The 17,458-nt window shown below is 39.5% G+C and overlaps 1 protein-coding gene across 2 annotated transcripts in view; it reads left to right on the top strand.

Annotated features, from left to right (window-relative positions):
• Positions 1-1,289: 1,289 nt before the first annotated feature.
• The window catches only part of smad3b (SMAD family member 3b), a 75,450-nt gene continuing 59,281 nt past the window's right edge, over positions 1,290-17,458 (top strand). For both annotated transcript variants that reach the window (XM_034176407.1, XM_034176406.1), the window contains exon 1: positions 1,290-1,694. In XM_034176407.1, the coding sequence (XP_034032298.1) occupies positions 1,492-1,694 (203 nt within the window). In that variant the 5' untranslated portion in view covers positions 1,290-1,491. The remainder of the gene's footprint in view (positions 1,695-17,458) is intronic.

Here is a 17,458-nt window from a genome sequence, read left to right as displayed (position 1 = left end):
TATTCCACTCTACTGGCTTAGTGGTTAGCAATGATGCCTCACAGCAAGAAGGTCGTGGGATCGCTTCCCACATGTCTGTGTGGGTTTCCACTCTGCACCCTGGTTTCCTCCCACAATCAAAAACATGCTTACTTAGGGTCCGCTGCTTTTTCTGTCCCAAAGGCAGAGTCTCTACATCTGGAGTTGATCCCCGGGTGCCGGACTGTGGCTGCCCAATGCTCCTGTAATTAGGATGGGTTAAATGCAAAGGACAAATTTTGTTGTATGTATATATATTATACAAATAATGGATGGTAAGGAGTCCAACATAGAGAAATATTGGATGAAGAAAAGTTATATTGGATTAAGGCTGGGTTCAACTGTTTCACAATGCCTCCTTGAACCCTCTCTCAAACCATTTCTTCTCTCTGGCTAAGATTTTAACTTCCTTCTGAAGATCCTCTGTAGATCCCCTCCCAAATTAAGCAAATTTGTTGTGAACAGCATATGATTGATTCAGAGTACCTTCTTAGTGTTTTTGGCATCCTTGGAGTTCAATATTTCCACCAGTTCCTCCTCTGTGAACTCAGCAAACCTCGCTGGCAGACAATTTTCTGCTGTTGTTGACATGTTTGTTGCCATTTTTTCAACCAGCGTCTGTCAGCTAGTTCCTGACCTTCGTATGCCGCACTCTGATTGGCTAGCTGTTGGCAGTAAGCTCTAACGCTATTGGTCAGTGGGAACAGATCCAATATAACTTTTGGTCCTAGCCTTTTTGGATCCTTTTGGATCCAACATAACTTTCTGGTGCCAAGCATGCCAAAATACAGGTAAATGATGGACAGAAAGGCTAATCTGTGATTGGCTATTGCAATCTCAGTGGAGAACATATATAGATAGGTACAATGACAGTAAAGGGTCTTTTTTATTCGTTGACTAATCATTGCAGCTCTATTCATGCCGTGATATGCGGCACAATCACATTCTCATAGATCTGAACAACTTCTCCTGCACTCCCTTCATTGCTCATGTCTCAACCCCACACAGTATTTGGCCTTATTCCTGATTCATAAATCTGCAACTCTCTCTCTAATTCTTGAGTCACAGAACATGACTTCCATTCAGAGTGCAAAAACTAACAGGCATGAATTACAGACAACTAGTAAGCAAATGTTGAATATGGGGAAAACTACAACTACCAAGGTAAACTGGTGTAAAATAAGCAACTTTTAACACTATGGATTTGGTGGTTAACACATTCTGAGGAACTTGCATTGATGCAGATTTGAGTACAGACCAGCTGAGCAAGGAGGAGGAGCAGCAGCAGCAGCAGGAGGTGCACACTGACTGCACGCAGCTGCTCGCCCTGATCGGACTGAATCTGTGACGCAAGCCGCTGAACGTCCTGGAGCTCTTTGTTAACTCTCCTCCTGGGTGTTTTCGGTTGAAACAACGCAGTGTGCAGTCAGGAGGCAGAATTAAATCTATTATTAAGTACCGTTAGGGTTAAAAATGTCTATATTACCCTTCACCCCTCCGATCGTGAAGAGGCTGCTCGGCTGGAAGAAGGGAGAACAGAACGGCCAGGAGGAGAAATGGTGCGAAAAGGCTGTCAAAAGTCTGGTGAAGAAGCTGAAGAAGACGGGACAGTTGGACGAGTTGGAAAAAGTCATAACAACGCAGAATGTCAACACGAAGTGCATAACCATACCCAGGTAAGGTTAGCTCCGCACGGCTACGCTAGTGTTAGCCAAGCAGCTATTGCTAATAAGCGGCAGAATTAGTACTTTGATATTCGACCGCATTTTGAGCGCAATTTGTTTATTTTACTGACTATTAAAATGATTTACGTTGTGCAGTAGTAGCATGCTGGATAGTTTTATCTCTAAGACAAATTAAGTCGAAGCTAGCGAATAGCAAACTTAGCTAACCCCGCTCACCCTCTTAAACCGGTCATTAGTTTGTACAAACTGAGCCGTTTTTCCAAAAAATCTTTCACCGGTTACACACTGGGGTTGGGGGAAGTCTAACAAACTCGGTATTTTGAGATTGACGAATATGGATTTTATACTTAATGTTGCTCCCATGCAATACTTTAGATCCTGTTGCTCAGCCTGAGAGTGAAGGAATGCTGTGCAAGTTAGCGGTCATTGTTTGTCAAATGTCCAAGTCGTTCTCATCTGCTGGTGTTGGAATTGTGTTCACTGTTTTCTCGGGTCCTGAGCAGAGGTTTTGCTGTAACTCAGGATGTCTGCGCGCAGATAAAGTTGGATAAATATGCCTTGAAAAAAATGCGCCTCCTCTCTTAAGGACACGCCTTCCCAAGGCATACTCACCTTGGTTTAATGTTTACCTGCGTGACCTTAGGCAGAAGGCTCGAGGTTTTGAACGGAAATGGCGTAGTTCTAAGTTAGAGGTGTTCCATCTTGCATGGCGAGATGCTGTCTTGGATTATAAGCAGGCACTACTGGCTACAAAGCGTGCCAATTATTCTGAATTGATTAATAAAAATAAGCATAATTCCAAGTTTTTGTTTGAAACTGTAGCACTTCTTATTCATGGACAGCCACCTGTTATTCACTCTTCTTTCTCAGCACAGGACTTCTTGGATTACTTCGAGAAGAAAATTGAGGATATTAGGTTGAGTATATCTCAGCAGGCTTTGGCCCAACCACTGCATACTGCTGTGGAGGTGGATGCGCCCACTGAGGTGGTATCCAGATTTACAGATTTTGATGATATCTCGCTAGAAGCACTGACGAAGCTTGTGACGTCTACTAAAAGCACAATCTGTTTAATTGATCCTATACCAAAAAACTGTTTAAGGACCTGTGGCCCATTCTTGGACCAACTGTGCTGGAAATTATAAATCTCTCATTCATTTCTGGATCTGTTCCTAAGTGTTTTAAGTCTGCAGTGATCAAACCATTACTTAAAAATCTAATCTCGACCCTAAGTGTATTGAAGAATTATAGACCGATATCAAATCTGTCATTTTGTTCTAAAATCCTGGAAAAAGTGGTCTTGCGACAGCTCGTGGACTACCTCACTGAGAATAATCTTTTTGAGCCACTGCAGTCCGCTTTTAGAAATTTTCACTCCACAGAGACAGCACTTACTAAAGTAGTGAATGACCTTTTGCGAGCAATGGACTCGGATATCACTACGGTCCTGGTGCTGCTGGATCTTAGTGCTCCATTTGATACTGTGGATTACCATATTCTACTCAATAGGCTGGAGAATCACTTTGGGATTACTGGAACTGCTCTTGCATGGTTGACGTCGTACCTGTCCAGTCGTTCCTACTGTGTATTGTGTAATGGAACCTCCTCCGATCGTAGAGACATGAAGTATGGGGTTCCTCAGGGATCCGTTTTGGGCCCCTTGCTTTTTTCTCTTTATGTAGCACCCCTCGGGAATATATTGCAGCGTTTTGGGATTCCCTTTCATTGCTATGATGATGACACTCAATTGTATATGCCAATAACTGCTGGTAATCTTATTCACATAAAATCCTTGGAAGATTGTCTTGCATCAGTAAGAAGTTGGATGTCTAGTAACTTCCTACTTTTAAATTCTGATAAGACTGAAGTTATGGTTTTTGGTCCAGCGAGATATCGGCATCAATTTGATCAGCTAGCATTTAGCTTAGGTCCGTGTGTTATACATCATACGGATAAAGTGAGGAACCTTGGAGTAATTTTTGATCCTGCGTTGTCCTTTGATCTCCACATTAGAGACATTACAAGGACTGCCTTCTTCCATTTGCGAAATATAGCGAGGATTCGTCCTATTCTGTCTATGGCTGATGCTGAGACTTTGATTCATGCGTTTGTCTCTTCTAGATTGGACTATTGTAATGCTCTATTCTCTGGCTTACCGCAGTCCAGGATCAGGGGTCTTCAATTGGTTCAGAATGCTGCTGCCAGACTTTTGACACGGAGCAGAAAATTTGACCACATTACGCCAATCTTGGCGTCCCTGCACTGGCTTCCTGTTTCTGCAAGATCGGATTTTAAAGTACTGATTTTAGTTTATAAAATTGTTCATGGACTTGCACCTCCTTATCTGGCTGACTTGATAAGCCCCTATGTACCAGCTCGGGCCCTGCGTTCTCAGGGTGCAGGACTTCTGTGTGTTCCTAGGGTGAATAAAAAGTCTGCCGGTCACAGAGCTTTCTCCTATCGTGCCCCAGCTCTGTGGAACAATCTGCCGGCACACATTCGGCAGTCGGACACTGTGGAGACCTTTAAATCACGTTTAAAGACTCATTTATTTTCCCTGTTTTATCATTAGTGTTATGATGTGTTTTTAATCTTGTATTCTTTTACTGCTGTTTTTCTTTTATGGTTGTTTTTATTGTGTTTTAAATTTTTTATTGTTTTTTATGTTGTGAAGCGCCTTGAGACGATTTTGTCGTGAATTGGCGCTATATAAATTAATAAATTTGATTTGATTTAAATATGGAGTTACATTTGCCTCATCGATACTTGTAAATGCTCAGAGGGTGATTTACAAACATCCCTTGATTTATACACAAACGCAAATTTCTGATTTGTAACGTTTGTGTGGGTTTTTACAAATAAATATGTATAAATATATCATTTTTTTTCATTTGTAAAATACAAAAAAGACATTTGCAAAACTGAAAATTCTGTTTGCGAAGTGCGATAGAACATTTGTGAATCCCTGATTACACACATTCATCACTTTGCTCAGTTACGCAATATTGAAACCTTCTGAGTGCAAAACTGCAGAAATCCATAAACGGCTCGCAAGTCACACAAAGCAACACTGTCATACCCGCAAATGCACAGAGATCGATTTACAAATATTCCTCGATTTGTACACATGTATTGTGATCCACAAACACAATTTCTGTTTTGTAGCTTTTGTGTGGGTTTTTACAAAAATAGGTATTATCAGTTATCAAGTTATTCACCAATGAATATGGCTTTTTAAAACCCTGAAGAAAACCATGTATGGTTTGTATAAAGCCATATTCACTGGTGAACAACTTGATAACGATTTTATCATATACATGTACACTAACGGCAATAGTAATAAATGCTGTCAATTGCAATCAGAATTTTATTAAATAGAACATTTCCAAACAGTTGTAATAAGACATTGAAAATATCTACGACAAACATTGAATAATGTCATTGAATAGAACAGAAACAGGTGTATTAAAGTACACATTGACAGTATCTAGGATCGCACGTGCCATGACATCACAACATATGTATGGATTGGCTGATTACCAAGGCGACATTCATTTTGTGGGTTTTACTCGGGTGGTATAAAAAATATTACCGGTTTGGGAAAAATATCACAAGGGTGTATTGCTATTTATTCTTTAGTGTTTTATCCAATTGTATTTTTGTATCATTTATAGGTATATAATAATTGTAAATATCTCATTTTTTTCATTTGTAAAAAAAAAAAAGCAAAACTGTAAATTCTGCTTGTGAAGTGTAATTCAGCATTTGTGGATCCCCGATTACACGCATTCATCCTGTTGCTCACTTATGCAATATTGAGACATTCTGAGCGCAAAACTTAAGTTGAGTTTCACAAATATCTTACAAACAATTACCCCCTTCTCTCATTCAATACATGATATTAAAAAAAATCTGTTTCATAAGCAGACAAATAAAATTCAGCTTTTACACTGTAAAAAAAAAAATCCATTTGTTTTTACAGAAAAATTCTGGCAGATGTGGTTGCCAGGGGAATTCTGTCAAAATTACAATGAATATGTAAATGGTTTTACACACATATATTTATGTAAATTTTACAATTTAAACCTGTAATTAAAAAATACTGGCAATAAATGTATCCCCTATGCAACTGTACTAAATAAAGACAAAACTTCCTCAAACTGTAAAAATGTTTTGAACTTTTTATGCTAAGTGGGTGCCCATTACCCTCCAAATTGCACAATTTGAAGTCGCAAATTCAAAATAAATTTTATGGAAACACTTTTATTTTGATAAAACTCAAATATCTCAAATTATTTATGCTTGGATGAGGTTGTTTTCCAAAGTAATTCAAAAAAGACATTTTGTAAAACCAATGGAGACGCTTTTTCTGCTATTACAGGTCACGTGACATATAGAAAGAGTCACCTGACATCAAAAGCATGGTGTGACGTGGGCTACCTGTAAAAATGTGATTTCATGTGTGTATCCAATTTGTATCTGATTGCATGCTGCAAGGTCTGAACAGTTAAGTTGCATGGAATCTGTTTTTTTCTAGATCTGTTTCAAGTCTCATTTGTCGGTAGTTTGAAATGCGATTCAAATGCGTTTTTGCAAATCTTTTTTCAGAACACTCGGCTCGGATTCTGACTATTGCTACATCGGTTACTTTTTACATCACGTAAAGCTCACAGGGGGAGTATTGCATGGTCAGCGCGTTTGGATTTCTCGTCCTTCTGCTTAGAGCTGGGCGGCAGGGGGAAAAAAACTTATGCGGACTAGGGCTGAAATGATTAGTCGAGTAACTCGAATAATTCGATTACAAAAAATGTTTGAGGCAAATTCTGTGCCTTAAAGCTCCATTGAACGTTGTAGTACATATGCCAGGCCTGTGTGTGGTGCTGTAACGTCTCCTGTGTCACACAGAGTAAAATAGTCTTTTAAGAGAAAGAGGGCCACACTGATCTGAAATAGCTTACTGCGCATTTAAAACAAAGCAGTGTGTTTGTCTATTTTTAAAAAACACACGGTTTGGTCCGCTGGCTGCTCTCCACTCTATGTGCACTTTAAGTCAAGTTTTCAGTGTGGCTTTTGTGGAAAAGCTACAGTCCAGAGCCCAGTTTTTCACAGGTTGTGCTCACGTTCAGGTGCAGCTTGACTGACCAAGGATTACATCGACCGCCTGCGCTTACGGCCGCAATGTTTCTGTGTAGGCTCTCAGTTGTCCAGGTGGTTTCCATAGTAGAGAAGCTTGAATCTTCGACTGGACTGGGTTGCTTGACGCGAGGACGTTTTGCTTCAAATCGCAGAAGCTTCCTCAGCTAAAATTCTTGCTCTGGTGGTCTGACTTCTGTCTTGACTCTTGTAGAGAAGAATAATCAAGAAGTCACAAAAGCTGGAGTTTTAAACCTAACCAGACCCCTCCTACCGAGAGGCAGACTGCTATAGGTTAGTGACTAAACAATAGCTCTAATTAGCACCTATTGTGCTCTAGTTAGCACCCTCCTAATGACAGGGCAGCTGTCCCTCTCCTGATGGCTCCCCTTGACGACTCTGCTGATGCCGTGAATGACTCATTACCATGAACAAAAGACTGAAACTGCTTTGATCTGAGTACCCCATTGTAAACAGGGGATAAATGTGTGTCTCAGACACCCTCCCCGGTTAAGGCTGGGTTTCAAACATTTCACAAAGAATTCCTCCTTGACCCCTCTCTCAAACCATTTCTTCTCTCTGGCTAATATTTTAACTTCCTTGTCCTCAAACGTGTGGTTAGTGTCTTTAAGGTGGAGATGAACTGCAGACTGAGGTCCACTGGTGCCCTCTCTGCGGTGCTGGTATAGTCTTTTGTGTAAAGGTTGCTTAGTCTCACCTATGTAGTGTTCGTTACAGTTTTTCCTGACATCTGATAGAATACACTACATTGCTCTGTTTGTAACTAGGGATCCTGTCCTTAGGGTGAACTAATTTCTGTCTGAAGGTGTTAACCGGTTTAAAGTAAACTGGGATTTTGTGCTGTCTGAAGATCCTCTGTAGTTTTTCCCCTACTCCTGCTAAATAAGGGAGAGACACTCATCTTCTTCTTGTCTCCGTCTCCTGTCTATCTGGTCTCTGTTCTCTGGGACTTCTGCACTTTGTCCAGGGACCATCGTGGGTACCCACATACTGTGAGGGCTTTCCGGACAAGTTGTTGCTCTTTAGCCCTTCCCTCTGCAGTTGTGGGCACCTGTAGGGCTCTGTGTTGAAGCGTCCTGATCACCCCGAGCTTGTGTTCAAGGGGGTGGTTTGAGCCAAAGAGCAGATATTGGTCAGTGTGAGTTGGTTTTCTGTAAACCCCTGTCTGGAGCCGCCTGTTCTCTCCAATTGTAACATCACAGTCCAAGAAGGTTAAATGGTTGTTTCTGGCATCCTCACGTGTGAACTTGATATTGGCGTCCACCGAGTTGATGTGTTCTGTAAAGTCCTCAACTTCCTGTTGCTTGATTTTAACCCATGTGTCATCAACATATCTGAACCAGTGACTGGGAGAGATGCCCATGAAGACGTCAAGGCTGTCTTCTCCACTCGCTCCATGTACAGATTGGCCACAATGGGGGATACTGGAGACCCCATCGCACAACCATGAATCTGCCTGTAGTAATTCCCCCTAAACAGGAAATACGTGGTCTTAAGACAGATCTCCAAGAGTTGGCAGATGTGGTCTGGTGTGAGTTTGGTCCTTTCAAGTAGAGACACATCCTCCAGCAGTCTCTGCCTCACAGCTGAGACGGCCTCAGCGGTGGGGATGCAGGTGAACAACGAAGTCACATCAAATGACACGATTGTTTCATCTGCCTCCAGCTGCAGGTCCTTGATCTTGTTCACAAAATCTTGTGTGTTCTCCACATGGTGTTCTGGGTTACCCAGTAGGGATGTGAATCGTACAACAACTCACGATTCAATTCGATTCAGATTCTTGGGGAGATGATTCGATTCAGAATCTATTTTCGATTCAAAGAGCTCTGAGAAATAGTTATATTACTTAAAAAATTTTTACGTTTAAGAAAATGCAGCTTTACAAGGTTAATCAAGTGATTCTAGATGTAAATTTACTTATCTGCTTTGCTCATTCGGAGTTGGCTGGCAGGTTAGCAAGCACTCGTCAGTAGTCGGCAGATAATACTGCAGCGCTCCTTTTAGCTCCGGGTGATAGCGTAGCATGTGGGCTTGCGGATTTGAAATGTTTCCGAAGTACTTGACTTTCATTTTGCAGATTCTGCACATTGCATAAGTCATGTCAAGCTCCTTCTTACACAGCAAATAATAAAATCCAAAATGCGCCCAAACGTTTGCCTTCAGCTACAGCCACTGAACTCTCCCAGCTTCACAGTGCTGTAACAGCGAAACAAAGCATGCAGCGAAACGAGACGAGTCATTGGATAAATGCTGGGCTTTGTCCCGCCCATCGGACGCTTAGCGTGTCTGGGGGTTTATGGGGCAGTGGGCTGGCCTCGGCTGGCCTGGACACTCAGCTTCTGCATGATGATTGGATGATCTGTCTTAGGCTGAATCCTTTTGATTGACAGCGAAATGAGCAAATCAGCGATCTTTTGGTGTAAACATCTGTGGGAGCATTTTCATTCTTTTCTGAGTTGAAACGGAGACTTTCCTAATCCTCTTAGCGGCATTTTCTTTGTTAAAAACGACTAGCGACAAATCGAGCTTCTATTTCTGGTGGTTTTTTTGTAGCTGCTTGTGTTTGGAGACTGACTTCTATCGCAGTTTCTGTCCCTACCGAGCAGCGGGTGCCACTGAGCTCCTCCACCGTCACAAAGCGCTCACAGGCGGAGACACTTCACACTAGCCTCGCGCCAGCTAGCGAGCTATCGTAACAGGCGTTACGGCCCGTTACGATATAATTTTGGACCGTGTAATCAACCGTTTCTGCAGCGCAACTCCAGTTTAAAGCGTGAATCACTGAAGCAATGGTTCGATTTGGCTCGTGGCTCTTTGATTCGCTGCTCCTCAGAAGCGGCAAGCCCACTTCCCAACCGCTCCCAAAGCCACCAAAACATCATGAGTCATTCCTGTGTGTCTCTGCAGCGCACGAGTGTTTGAAGCACGCCGGACCACCCCCACCCTCACGGTGACCCTGTTGTACAGAAGCCGTTGCCTGACAAACAGTACACGCAGCGAGTAAGCAAGATTATGTTTAAAAAATGCTTTTAAAAAATCGATTCTTGGACATTTTGGATCGATTCAGAATCGTAATAAATAAGAATCGCGATTCGGACGTGAATCGATTTTTTCCGACACCCCTATTACCCACTAGAGGAGCCAAGATCCACTTGAGGTGCTTGGCCAAATTGTACGTGATGGAATCTGTGCTACATACAATAGGCCTGAGTGGCACGTCCTGCGGATCAGGTGGACCAAGTAAGAAGCCAAAAAGGTACCACTTCCATGTGGAATAGGAGGACGACTTTTTTTTCACCATGTCGTATTCGAAATGCGTTTGTCTGAGCTGCCGCTTCAAAGAAGGGAAATGTGGAGAGACACTTTCGACCTGTTCACAAAAACTACGACACTGAGTTCCCTCTGAAAAGTGAGCTGAGAAAAAGAAAGGTGAGGGAACTAAAATCACAGTTAAGAGGACAGCAGTCATTTTTCACACAGCTTAATCAATTAATTAAAGTTTCCACTTCACCTAATGCCTGGTTCACAGGGCAAGATTTTAAAATTGTGGGTAGATTTTCAATACCTGAGAGACCCCACACATGGTGATTAAAAAATCATAGCTATAACAGTTTTGGTCATACAGTGTGTGGTGTGCAGCCACATGGTAAAGACAATACAGCAACGCACGATCGGATTTCACTCACAAACATTCCCAGGTCAGACGGGAAATCTCACAAAACCTCTTGAGATTAAACGTGACTTCAGAGTAAAGAATTTTGGATTCCCCTCCATGCTTTCATCACCTCCCTATCAGATTGGCTACCCGTCAAATTCAACAGGCTGCGTGCTTGTTTGTGCTCAGGGTACACCCCGCACGCTGGGATATCGGGTCAACACAATCCAACGTGTGGAATATTCACGAAATGAGGTCTGAGAAGTTCTGACATCCTTCTGAGCAGACTAGAGCACTATAAGCAGGAATATCTGGTAAGATTATCTTTAGAGCTATCACAACAGTCGGGGCTTCCTTAAGATTGTCGGAAGGGGAAGATTGGGTCAGAAATCGGCATATTATCTTGTCGTGTAAACCAGGCATAACCTGCATGTCTATGAATGTGGGGGGAAGCTGGAGCGCTCACATCATGGCATGCACAAATAAAATTATTTTTCTTATTTACTGCACCTTGGTCTTTTTTGATGTTTACTGTGCAAGCTCATATCTCGATGATGATGAAAATGGGATTAATTATGCGGCACTAGTTAGAAGTGACTGCGTAAGCCTGCTAAGTTGCACTGGAGGAATCAGCCATCATATGTTGCATTTATTTAATGGTTTGGTTTGTCATATGTGGAACCGATGGCATTAGATTAGATGGTAAGCCATATTTACTTTCACCATTATAGTCATAGTCTGTCTGTCTATCTGTTAGCAAGATTATGTCAAAACTATTGCATGGATTTTGACAAATCTTTCAACACAAATACATATTAGGCCATGGGAGACTCCATTATGTTTTAGAGGTGATCTGGATTTTGGATCAAGATTTCACTTTATATAGGCTTTGAAGGATTACGTCAAAACTACTTCACAGATTCTCAACAAATTTGCATCACAGATTCTCACCAAATTTGCACCACAGATACATATTAGGCCATGGAAGACTCTACTGAATTTTGGAAGTTATCCGGATCTGGATCAAGATTTCCCTTTATATAGACTTTGAAGGATTACTTCAAAACAACTTCACAAATTCTCACCAAATTTGCACCACAGATAGATATAAGGACATGGAAGACTCCACTGCATTTTGGAGGTGATCTGGATCCGGATTGGCGGACGTCAGAAATCTCTGTTTGTGCTTGTTTCTGTTGATATGTAAGTCAAATTAAATATGCCATCGGTACATACCAGACATATTACAATTTCATACCAAGCAGTGCACATATGAAGTAATTTATTTGCATTTTCTTTCAAGCAATATTGCACCAGTGAGGTACATTTATAATCAAATCACATTGTGGACCCTTCTGTTGTGTAATTAATGAAATTACAGTATATTTCTGGATCAACAGTAGTTGTCAGTGATGATGATGATAGGAGAAAGCAAAGGTCGTTATCCAATGCATCCATCACAAAAACGTGTGGTTGAGGGCTGCAGTGACAGCTGGGTAAGAAGGGAGACCCCAACTTCAGGGAGATGTAACACCTTGAGCATTTCTCCTGTGCACACGACTTCTGCTACTAGGATGAATTTGTGCACATCCACACAAAGGTAACAGATCCATTCCTTCTTACTGATGAATTTCTTCTTTTTCGATCTAAATGGACTTCTATTGATTTAAATCGACTTTTTATTTTTATTTATTTCACTCTTCTAAATGAGACTATACAATAATATCATGAGTTATAATTTTTATCGACACGTTAAAACATAAAGGTGCACATACAACATGTACAAGTACCATTAATTAATGGTACTGATTTCATATTTCTGTTTTAAGTACTGATTTCTAAAAAAAAGTTTATAATGATTTTTTTTTTAACAATTTAAATCATACCGGCCCTGTTTTTTAAAGCAAATATTTCAACTTTTAATCATAGAAAAAACACAGGTGACTCTCTTCCACTGTGTGAAAAAGGTCAACAAGGAGCAGCAGAGGTTTGCCAGCAAGGTTTTTTCAGAATACAGAGCACTATTTGCTTACATAACGTATTTCCTGAGCAATTTGGAAAGCTCGTAGCCATGCGAGGGGGTTACAACCCCCTCTGAGGGAAATTGTGCTGCTGAAACATTTGCTGAAATGCATGCACAACCTTTTGATAAGTGGTTTTTTTTTTCTCTCTCTCTATGGTGGGACGAGAAGTGCTGCACTGACGATTCAAAGAGGCAAATCACATGAATAGAGCACAGCAGAGGATGTTCTCAGAAGGACAATGTTGACTTAAGTTTATCTGACATATACACTGTAAAAGATGAAGTGCTCAGATATTCAAATGGCCCAGGCCTATTAGTTGGCTTTTCACCTGTAATCAAATTGGGTTGAGTGAAGGATTCTTTGTCTGAGTAGTGTTTGCAAAGGAGGCTTGGGCGATGTCTGCATTTATTATAAGATAATGTCTACAGCAAAACATTGCAATGGATGATGAAATCGGGGGTGGGGTGCTTTGTTGGGGTCGACCGATATGGATTTTTAAGGGCCGATACTGACTATCGGCAAGGTTTGGAGGCCGATAAAGATATTTGAGGCCGATATTTGCTTGCAGTAAAAGGTGTCAGTCTTAACACCAAACTTTTTTTGAATGAATGATTTATTCAGCACACACAAACAAAATCTCTCATTTACAAAACAAGTCAAGAGAAAACAAATTTAAAACATTGAACAAAACTCAGTTTACCAATTTAGTGCAGCTGAAAGGGTGTGGGCAGAAGCAAAAGCTTATAAACGCCCACCCCGTACATCAGTTTCTGTGTACAAACAAAAAATGAACACGAAAAACAATTACCACTCAGCAATGTAACGCAGTGAAACAAAGTAATACAACAGACAAACAAAAAATAGCCACACAGGCAACTTACTTAATTACGCAAACTATAACAAGTTAATATATTATTTTTATACAGTCTTTTAAAACAAGCCAATGTACTAGATACTTTAATACAATCTGAACAGTCATTCCACACACCTTTATGGAAATGCAATGACTTTAAGCAGTAGTTCGAATCTTTCTTCTATCAAACACCAAAGATCCATGCAAATTATAACTGGACTCTCATTTTAAACAGCTTCTGGACATGTTGAGACAAAAGTCCATTTTAAACTTTATACATTATCTGTATTGTAAAATAATCAACCAAGTCATAAAATTTCAAAAACTGAAGATGAACAAACAGTGAATTTGTTGGTTTACGATATGGTTTTTTACTTATCACTCTTACAGCTTTTTTTTGTAATGGAAATATTGGATTAGTATTTGTTTTATATGTATTTCCCCAAACTTCAATGCAGTAAGTCATATAAGGGACAAGTAATGAGTGATACAATGAAACCAACAGATGTTGGGGGAGAAATTATTGTACTTTGTACAAGATAGCAATAACTTTTGATATTTTGGACTCAATATGTTTTATATGAGTTTTCCAGCTGAGCTTGTCATCAACAAAAACTCCAAGAAATGTAGTTTGAGATTCAATTTCAATACCATTCAACAATAATTTAGTGCTTACATTTCTAGGCTTATTTCCAAATATAATGCACTTAGTTTTACCGAAATGAAGTGATCATTTATTAGAGTCAAACCAGTATTTAAATTATTGCAGTTCCCTCTCCACCAAGTCCAAGAGCTGTCTCAAATTATCTCCACTACCAATCACAGTTGTATCATCAGCAAACAAAATACAACCCAAAGACTTAGAAACCAAACCTATATCATTAATATACAGCAAAAACAATAATGGCCCGAGAACTGACCCCTGGGGCACTCCACATGTAATCCTCAAAAATTCAATTTTATCCCACCAAGGTGAACATACTGATATCTATTACATAAATAACTAGCTGTCCAGTTAAAGGCCAGTCCTCTAATACCATACATCTGTAATTTTTCCAATAATACGATATGATCAAGTAAGTAAACAAAAAAAAAACAAAACAAACCCAACAATGTATTGCTGTATTGCTTCTTCTCTATTGCGTTTGTAACTTGTTTCACAAAGTATATTAAAGCCAAAGAAGTTGTTCGATTTTTTTTTTTTTCTCTGAAACCATACTGCTGTTCGTTAAGTATATGATGTTTTTCTATAAAATCGTTCAACCTCTTTACAAATATTTTTTTTCCAGAATTTTAGAAACCTGTGGTAACAAAGAGATTGGCCTATAATTTGAAAAAACATTTATCACCAGATTTAAACAATGGTATCACCTTAGCAATTTTCATTCTGGAGGGAAATTTCCCAGTCATGAGTGACAGGTTACAAATATATGTTAAGGGTTTGATAATACAGTCAATAATGTTCTTAATCAAAACCATATCAAAGCTATCAATGTCAGTGGATTTTTTTTCCCTTAATTTTATGAACTATGTTAAAAATTTCTTTTTCATCCGTTTCTCTAATAAACACTGAATCCTGAATTTTTTTATTAATTAATTTACAGTTGTCCATAGAACACTTCGCCGTAGTTGCAATTGAGTTTGATAAATTTTTTACCAACATTAACAAAATAATCATTAAAATAATCAGCAGTAATTTTATTTCCTTTTACAATTTTATCAGAGTCTATATAAAAGTAAGATGGATAATCTTTAACAACTTTTTTCTTTTTAATGATTTCGCCCAAGAGCTTCTAGGTTCCCCTAATGTTAGTTTTACTTTTCTCCAACAAATCGCAGTAATGCTGCTTCTTACACAATCGCATAATGTTTGTTAATTTATTTTTATATGTCTTATATTTCCTATCGGCTTCATTAGTTCTAAATTTTAAAAACTGCTTGTACAATAATTTTTCTTTTTACATGCATTCAGGAGTCCCTTTGTAACCCAAGGTTTATCAGTCCTTTGTGTATCTCCGGTTTTAGGCACCCACGGACCATGTTTATCATACAGATTAGATACAATAGAAATAAATTATTCATATGATTCATCAACATCATCACAATAAATTTCACAACAATTCTGGCGCAATACATCACTTCTGAAGTTCACAATATTAACATTTATTTTCCTAATAAAATGTACAGTTTTTGTTTGGTGCACGCTGTCCACTGATGATTGAAAAGCTATAAAAACTGGCAAGTGATCATTGACATCGGAAATAAGTATTCCACTTGTTATATTCCCTACAATGGCATTTGTTAATATGTTGTCATTGAGTGTTGATGTGTTCCTAGTTATCCTGGTTGGATGTGTGATCACAGGATATAGACCCATACAAAACATAGAGTTTATAAATTCAGTTATTTGTAATTGACCATAAGGGTTTAAAAAATCAATATTAAAGTCTCCACAGACCAACAAAAGCTTGTTATTAATTGTGTTGTACATGTCAGTCAGTCTATCCACAAAAGTATATTGATATCTGATCCTGGAGCTCTATAAACGCAGCTTATAATTAGATTTTTTGATTTTTTTTTTTTTTTACATTTAATTTCAACTGTAACACATTCCATGATATTTTACAAGGAAAATGACATACTATGTATAATTTCACATTGGTGATTAGAACTTACATAAAGTGCCACACCACCACCTCATTTATTCTTCCTGTTTATTGCAAAAAAGTCATATCCCTCAATTTAGCAATTTAATGTCCATGTGGCCTGTATCTTATTTTGCTTTTTTAGGAGTCGAGCTTGTCTTGCAAGATCTGAATTCTTTTTGGTCAAGTGTTCATTTATGTACATATTAGTTCCCTTAAGTTTTTTTGCTTGCTTGAGAACCGCAATCTTCTGTTTTCTATTTACAAACCTCAATACTGTGACTTTAGATTGAGTTTGACCTCTCCGGGGTAAAAGGTGACAGTTTTCAATGTCTCCAGAGTTTATCGAAATTCCTTTAGCACTCAATCAATCAATCAACTTTTTTCTTGTATAGCGCCAAATCACAACAAACAGCTGCCCCAAGGCGCTCCACATTGCAAGGCAAGGCCATACAATAATTATGAAACACAGTCTACGTCTAAAGCAACATAACCAAGGGATGGTCCAGGGTCACCCGATCCAGCCCTAACTATAAGCCTTAGCGAAAAGGAAAGTTTTAAGCCTAATCTTAAAAGTAGAGAGGGTATCTGTCTCCCTGATCTGAATTGGGAGCTGGTTCCACAGGAGAGGAGCCTGAAAGCTGAAGGCTCTGCCTCCCATTCTACTCTTACAAACCCTAGGAACTACAAGTAAGCCCGCAGTCTGAGAGCGAAGCGCTCTAATGGGGTAATATGGTACTACGAGGTCCCTAAGATAAGATGGGACCTGATTATTCAAAACCTTATAAGTAAGAAGAAGAATTTTAAATTCTATTCTAGCATTAACAGGAAGCCAATGAAGGGAGGCCAACACGGGTGAGATATGCTCTCTCCTGCTAGTCCCCGTCAGTACTCTAGCTGCAGCATTCTGAACCAACTGAAGGCTTTTTAGGGAACTTTTAGGACAACCTGATAATAATGAATTACAATAGTCCAGCCTAGAGGAAATAAATGCATGAATTAGTTTTTCAGCATCACTCTGAGACAAGACCTTTCTGATTTAGAGATATTGCGTAAATGCAAAAAGGCAGTCCTACATATTTGTTTAATATGCGCTTTGAATGACATATCCTGATCAAAAATAACTCCAAGATTTCTCACAGTATTACTAGAGATCAGGGAAATGCCATCCAGAGTAACGATCTGGTTAGACACCATGCTTCTAAGATTTGTGGGGCAAGTACAATAACTTCAGTTTTATCTGAGTTTAAAAGCAGGAAATTAGAGGTCATCCATGTCTTTATGTCTGTAAGACAATCCTGCAGTTTAGCTAATTGGTGCGTATCCTCTGGCTTCATGGATAGATAAAGCTGGGTATCATCTGCGTAACAATGAAAATTTAAGCAATACCGTCTAATAATACTGCCCAAGGGAAGCATGTATAA

This window comes from Thalassophryne amazonica, chromosome 8 (genome assembly GCF_902500255.1).
Source record: "Thalassophryne amazonica chromosome 8, fThaAma1.1, whole genome shotgun sequence".
Lineage (NCBI taxonomy): Eukaryota > Metazoa > Chordata > Actinopteri > Batrachoidiformes > Batrachoididae > Thalassophryne > Thalassophryne amazonica.
Note: the sequence above shows the minus strand (reverse complement) of the source record. Positions and strands in the feature narration are given on the sequence as shown.